The 7990-nt window shown below is 36.1% G+C and overlaps 1 protein-coding gene across 1 annotated transcript; it reads right to left on the bottom strand.

Annotated features, from left to right (window-relative positions):
* Positions 1-1613: 1613 nt before the first annotated feature.
* On the bottom strand, positions 1614-4009 carry LOC114721625 (receptor-like protein kinase At3g21340). Its single transcript, XM_028907486.1, has 5 exons — positions 4003-4009; positions 3638-3855; positions 3372-3498; positions 2111-2300; positions 1614-2019 (listed from the first exon to the last, which is right to left on the bottom strand). Exons 1-5 carry the CDS (start codon positions 4007-4009, stop codon positions 1614-1616), a joined length of 948 nt encoding a protein of 315 aa, XP_028763319.1.
* Positions 4010-7990: the final 3981 nt, after the last annotated feature.

The raw sequence follows: 7990 nt of genomic DNA, 5'->3' as shown, positions 1-7990 counted from the left end.
ATTATTCATTATAACTAATATCTTGTTTTTTTTAATTTAGTTTTCTAATTTTTACAAAATATTTAACATTCACAAAACTTCTAAGTTTATAATGGATTGATTTATTATAAATATAATTTTTATATTAAAAATGAGAAAAATATTAAAATATTTGTATCATCTTTATATCTTTTTCACTAAAATCATGCAACTGAACAACCATATTTGTAATATTTCTCATGAATCAATATCTAAAATGGAATGAGTTAAAATAAGAGATGGTTGTCAAGTAAAGGGTCTCGTTGGCCGAAAAGGAAAATAAAAAAAGTTAAGGGTCTCATCATTGGCATATAATACTCTCCTATTCTAAATATAAGATTCATTTTATAATATAAATTATACTACAAAATGAAATTATATTTAAGATAGGAGGAATATGTTCACCTAAATAAGTTTACTAATTAATCTCTCAATTCTTGTCAATGAGTTGTCTCATTATGATTCATGTTGTTAACATAACCCTATGAATATTACTAATTATGCATTAATATGAAATATAAAATAGATAATAAATTCTACTGTTCGATGTAAACAAGGATATTTCTCAATTAGCCAATGGTTTAAAACTAATTCCTAGTTATATGCCAACATTCAGATCTTATTAAGAGTTTTCAGATATAAGAAGGTCAGATTCTTCCAGTTTAACTAATTAACGTAGTGTAGTTACAAGCTTGAATCTGCTAATTAAGGCTTTGGATAAACAGTAAAATTATCATTGTGGGTCTTTTTGTGGTTGTTAGAGCGGGTGATTTAAAAGATTATATGATGACTTGGATTGTGGAATTCACTTTGTATAATAGATAGTTTCTCATTGAAATTATATATAAAAAGTATGATGTTACTGTTAAACAATTTTTATTTTTTTAGTTTAATAAAAAAACATAAAAATAAAAAGTCAAAATCACCAATCCACTAACATGCTTTTTTTTCTTTTTACCCAAACTCTATCTGGATTATTTTGACCCTATAATATGATTCATAAGCCCTCGTTTCATTTTGGAAAAATTCATTTTCCGTATCTTTATCAATTATTTGGTGCCAGTCGTGTGTCATCTCCGTGGGAGAACCAACAAAAATTTGGAAAAATCATGTTTGACCGTTTCCTCTCCAAATTATGTGGACATGATTTGTAGGTGGAATCATTAATTCCCAAACAAAACTCGAAGTTTTGATGGTCCGAGGAAAATCGATATGAATCGAGTAAAAAATTCGAGTAATGTCATCAATGGAAGATTCAATTTACTATTCGGCTAATCCTCCTTGCGTCCTTTATTCCATTGTTCCCATGTCTTGTTCCCTTTTCCATCTTTTCAGACCATTAATTATCAATGCATCCATGAAATCAAACCAAACAGTAATTGGGAATAAATAAAGAATGAAATATAGAGCCATAGAAACCCAGTAATCAACTGAAATTTCAGTAGCAAATTAACAGAGAGAGATGTCACAACAATGATCAAGCCAAAAGGCTTCATAATCAAACAAAACATGACTTCTATAGAACAAGTCCAACAAGAAACTATTTTGTATTACACGCAACAATATCCATTTTAGTATAAACTAATGTAAAGAAACTACCTAGCTGAGAGGATAGTGATTGAATCAAGATTCCCAGAATGATTGATTGGATGGCATGGCATACCATTTGAATTGGAAAGACCAATCTCCATAGCTAAACATTCCTTTAGTTCATGCAACACATAACTAATGTCTGGCCTTTCGGCGCACCGTGGCGCAATGCTTGACATTGCCGTCTCCACAGCTTTCCATGCAGAACTAACATTGAATTCACCTGCCAACCTTAGATCAACAATGCCTTGGATATCCCCACACTCAATTTTTGGACAGATCCAATCAATGATGAAACATATATCCTCAAGTTCTCTTCTTACCGGTGGATGGCCTGTGATCAGTTGAAGAAGAATCATACCGAAACTATAGATGTCACTTTCTTTGTTTACGTTTCCAGACATTTGAAATCTGCAAGGTCAACCAACAATTAGTTTATCATACAATAGTCTTTTATTTTCTTTAGATTAATATTTTTCATTCATAAAATGCAATGACTTACTCAGGATCAATATAACCAGGTGTACCAGCTGGTTGAGTTGATAGATGAGTGTCTCTTTCATTTTTAAATGCTCTAGATAATCCAAAATCAGCAAGCTTGGCTACCCTGGATTGATTTAACAGAATATTGGATGGTTTTAAGTCTCTATGAATTATGGGAGTCTTACAGCCATGATGAAGATATTCCAATCCTGAAACTTCATCAGATTATGTAAGTTATGGTAAAATGTGATTGTTAAGGAGAGAAAAAACTCATTAGTTCTCTAACCTCTTGCTGCATCTACACCAACTTGTAGTCTATCGCTCCACTTTAAAATTTGAGTTTTTCTCTGCAGAGACATTGGTTTTTGGTCAATATAATGGAACGCCAGGAACCAAAACAGGCATATGATGATGTATATGTAACAATTCAATAAATTGTATAATATAAATTAAGCTGTTAAAAGAATTTGAACATCAAATCGAAGTGTCAAGGTTGGGTCAACTCTAAGTTTGTTTTAGAAGGAAAAGGGAAAAGTGGGTAAAAAAGAGTATGGTAAAGTAGAAGTTTTGGAAACTTTGTGAGGGGACTAGCACTTGAAAAGAAGAGATTTTTCTCTTTTCTTTTTAGTTGTTATCTTCTTTTACTATTAGTTGCTGAGAGGATAATCAAGTCTCCCTATCTCCGATGGTATACTCTTGGATTGGCAAAAGAAGCCACATCACTTCAAAGTTAATATCTGTGAGGTATTTATAATTAATTTTTGATTAGTATATATAGTTTTTGATGCTAGATGCTGGGACATTCAATTATTCATTGGAGTTAATTAGAAGTATATAGGAATCCAAATTCACTTTGCCCCAGGGAATAAAAAAAGTTTCTACTAGGATCAATGATCGAAAAAGCTGTTGGCAAAAGTCTGAGGAGGTAATCTCATAGCAAATGAATTTTCTAGAAGTTATATGCTGGTAAAATAAATAACTTTGATGTGAATTGATGGAACAATGCTAAAGATAGTGAAATCAGGCGAGGAGTTATGGACACAGATGGACAAAGTTTGAGCTTCTTGGTTGTGAGTGCCAATAAATTTCTTGTGCACAAGTTTTTAGTCAATAAAATAGATGTTTCATTTCAAAGTCATATTCCGCAGGTTCCTGTGGGAGGTATTCCCGACCAACTTCTTCCCCGTAGATATATTATAAAGGCAAGAAAACCGTAGTAAAATTACACCAACCATTATGAAATATGAGAGAAGTTTTAATTTGATCATTTTAAGACAAACCTGCCAATAGTCCGCTGAGGTCTCCAAGATCCATATATTCATAAACCAACGCTTTGATGTCGTTTTCATTACAAAACCCAATAAATGAAACCAGGTTTCTATGATGAATGACTGTTAAGAGTTGAGCCTACAAGTTAAAATTAGTCAGATCTCTATTTTAGAACATAATTTTTAATAAGAACATCATTCTACCAAATAGGAATATATTCAACATTGGGTTATTAAAAAAAATTAAAAACTATAACTTGATTACTTTTATTTCTAACCTCTAATTGAAATTCCTTAAAGCCTTGCCTTGAAGATGGAGAAAGTAACTTAACAGCAACCTTTGTAGCATCTTCTAAAGTGCCAAGGTAAACTTTCCCAAACCCTCCTTCTCCAATAGCAGTTTCAAAATTGTTTGTGATACGGAGAACCTCCGAGTAAGAAAATGACTGACTCTTGTGTTTTACAGCTTCCCTTTTCTGAGATTCTCTTAGGATGACTACAACATTAAATGAAATTTTGTGAGACTTTCATGATCTTATAAAGGTGTAAAAGCAAGTAATTGAACTTAATTAGATCATTGCCCACCAGTTAGATGTATTTTTTACTGTAGTAAATATTTTATGCCTTTTTGTAGTTCTAGAACAGTCCATTGCTAGGATAGGTGTCATCTTATCATTGTACACTCTTGTATATATATAGAATACGATGGTCCAGGGAGACATGAATCCTGGAGCCAACGTTTATTATTTTATTGCAAAGTTTGTCTTGGTACCAGAGCCACACTGTCAGCAATGGCATCGTCATCCATGGGGAGTCCCACCATTAACCCATCAAACCCTAACCCCGCCGCCGTCACACCAGAAAACTCTAATACTCTTACTATTTCATCTCAGCCAGCCCCACCAGTCACCAACCCCCAAGCTTTTACCAGTCAAGTCTCCATCGCTACATCTCAATCACCTTCCCTCACAGGTCTTTCGTCCTCTATGCCATTACCTCTTTCCTTCTCACCTTTTACCTTTGCCTCACCAAACCCTAGCCTCACCTTTCAATCACCAACCGCCACCCCTTTTCCTTTTTATCATCAACCCATTTACTCCACCTCATCTTCTTCCACAGTCCCATCGTCTTTTTCGTCAAGCATACCTCCAACTTCCCAAACGCACACTATCCCCAATCAACCATTGCCATTGGTCTATCCATACTTTTATCAGGCTCCTAATGTTCAAACTCAGCCTGTTCCTCTACTGAGCTCCTTGAATCAAGCAAACTCCATCAAGCTGGATGGAGAAAACTACATTACGTGGGAATCTATGGTGTTACCAATCATTAGAGGACATCAATTAGAAGGATATCTCACTGGATCTAAGGCTACACCTCCAGAATACATCATGAACGCTGCTGAAGAAGTACATCTAAACCCAGCATTTGAAGATTGGCAGGCGACCGATCAGATTCTCCTTGGCTGGCTTCTTAGCACAATGACTGTCGATCTAGCCTCTCAGATGACCCATTGCAAGACTGCAAATCAACTGTGGCAAGCTGTAAAGGAACTCGTGGGTGCTAGCACGAGATCTCGCATTACCTTTCTGAAGAGTGAATTTCAAAACACTCGAAAAGGCACCCAGAAGATGAAAGAATATTTGGGCAAAATGAAATCAATCGCTGATAATTTAACACTTGCTGGTTCACCATTAGTACTTACTGATCTAGTTACTCAGACTCTTGCAGGCTTAGATGCAGATTACACACCCATTGTGGTGATGCTGACCGAGAAGGATAATTTATCCTGGGCTGATCTCCAGTCTAAGCTACTTACTTATGAAGCTCGTATGGATCAACTACAAGCTATCAATCAGTCCAGCATGTCAACTGCCTTTGCTAATCTCTCTGTTCAAAATAATAATTCAAACAGATTTAGTAACTGGAGAGGCAGAGGAGGCCGTAGAGGTCGAGGTAGAGGAGGACGTGGAAACTCAGGCAAAAGGTCTGATAAATATTGTCATCACTGTGACAAGCCAGGGCATGAGACATCACATTACTATCATCATTATGATAGGAACTACCGGGGTCCCAAGAAAAGTGAAGCTGCCTCAGCATATATCGCTACTCCTGAATCTGTTACTGATCCAGCTTGGTACTTAGACACAGGTGCCACGCATCATGTCACACACTCATATGAGAATGTTGATTCAAGTGGCGGAACCTCAGGTATAAATTCACTCCTTGTTGGTGATGGTGCTTCTCTTGACGTCGTTAACTCTGGAAACTCTAAATTGATCTGTGACACTCCTTCTCAAACTTTAGAAATGAATAATGTTTTGGTTGTTCCTAAAATCTCTAAAAACCTTATCAGTGGATACAAGTTGACTAATGACAACTCCAATGTTTTTGTTGAAGTTCACTCACATGGTTGCTTTGTGAAGGACAAGAAGCAGCATAAGGTACTGTTGCAAGGAGTGACAACACAAGGATCAACTCAAGGACTATATAGGATTGATAATGTTGTTGTCCCTGCTAGAAGGACTGAGACTATTAAAGATATTGCCTCTATTCAGTTTGTTTTTGCTAAGAGTAGACCTGAGTTAGAAAAGAAATGTGAATCAAGTATCTTTCTTTCTATTTTAGAAACTTGGCATAGGCGCCTAGGCAAGTGTTGAAGCAAGTGTTGCGTGATTGTAATCTGTCTTTGAAATCCAATGAAGAATTTAAGTTTTGTGAATCATGTCAATTGGGAAAGTCACACAAACTTCCTTTCTCAAAGTCCCACTCTCGAGCAGCAAATCCCCTTGATCTTGTATCTACTAACTTATGGGGACCGTCACCTATTAAATCTACTGCTGGTTATAAGTATTATATTAGTTTCTTGGATGATTTTAGCAGATTTACATGGTTGTATCCGCTTAAAACCAAGGAAGAAGCACTGTCAGCTTTTAAACACTTCAAAAATATGGTTGAAAACCAATTTGAAAGAAAAATTAAAGTCCTTCAAAGTGATTGGGGAGGTGGATACCGATCTTTTCAGTCTTTACTTGATGATAGTGGAATTATTTTCAGACATCCATGTCCCCATACATCTGAGCAGAATGGTAGAGTAGAAAGAAAACACCGACACATAGTGGAAATGGGATTGACACAACTAGCTCAAGCCAAAATGCCACTGTACTATTGGTGGGAAGCATTCTCTACTGCAGTGCACCTTATTAACAGGCTTCCTACTCCTGTCCTGAACAATAAATCACCATTTGAAGTCCTTCATAAAAAACAACCAAATTATACAGGGTTTAAACCCTTTGGTTGTGCTTGCTATCCCCTCCTCAGGCCATATAATCAGAACAAACTACAATTTCACAGTGCCAAATGTGTGTTTATTGGATATAGTGGATCTCACAAGGGGTATAAATGTCTCAGCACTACAGGGAGAACTTATATTTCCAGACATGTTGTCTTTGATGAAGATGAATACCCATTTTCTAATGGGTTTATTAACTTGAAACAGCCCCAAGACTCTCGTGTGATGGATATTACTCACTCATTTCCTGTACATTTGCAGCACACTCACATTGTTGATCAATTACAGGAACACAACAATGAGAAAAGCGTTGATTCAACTACAGTGAATGCACCGAGTAAGGGAGCAGAGGATACCACATCTATTTCCTCCTCTGCCAACAACAACATAAATCAAGAAATTGCTCCCTGTGATCCTGATCAACTCAACAATTCTCCACAAACAGTGACAAACGAGCAAGAAAAATCATTGGAAGCCCACGAACAACATGAACTTCAATCATCTCAGCCTCCTGATTCTTCTAATGTTTTATCTGAGAACTCCATTTCTCAAGCTCCAACTACACAAAATATTCATCCTATAGAGACTCGAAGCAAGAAAGGAATCTTCAAGCCAAAAACACCTTACATTGGACTCACTGAATCACAAGAGATTGTTCCTCACACAGCAGCAAAAGCGTTAAAATCTCTACCATGGAAACAAGCAATGGTAGAAGAGTTTAATGCTCTCCAAAGAAATAAAACCTGGGTGTTGGTTCCACGGTCCTCCAAGTTTAATGTAGTTGAGAACAAATGGCTATTCAAGTCAAAATTTCACCCCAATGGGACACTTGCCAAGAGAAAAGCACGACTAGTTGCCAAGGGCTTTCAGCAAACTGAAGGTATTGACTGTTATGATACCTTTAGTCTTGTTATTAAGGCATCTACAATAAGAATCATTCTTACCATTGCTGTTTCATTTAACTGGGAAATTAGGCAACTTGACATTAATAATGCTTTTTTGAATGGTTTTCTAGCTGAACCTATGTATATGGAGCAACCTGAAGGCTTTATTGATTCAACTAAGCCTAATCATGTTTGCAAGCTATCCAAAGCTCTTTATGGGCTAAAATAAGCTCCAAGAGCATGGTTTGAGAGGCTGAAAAATGTTTTGTTAGACTGGGGTTTCAAAAATTCAAAGAGTGATATCTCTTTATTTATTTATTCAGACAAGTCCCAAATCTTAATGATTCTGATATATGTTGATGACATACTTGTGACTGGAAGTAACTCGTACAGTCTAAAATGCTTCATAGCCAAACTTCACAGTATTTTTTCCCTGAAAGACCTTAGGTCTCTTC

Source organism: Neltuma alba, unplaced genomic scaffold (genome assembly GCF_004799145.2).
Source record: "Neltuma alba isolate B1F8T4 unplaced genomic scaffold, ASM479914v2 tig00012051_pilon, whole genome shotgun sequence".
Taxonomy (NCBI): domain Eukaryota; kingdom Viridiplantae; phylum Streptophyta; class Magnoliopsida; order Fabales; family Fabaceae; genus Neltuma; species Neltuma alba.
This window is presented reverse-complemented; position numbering and strand designations above follow the sequence as displayed.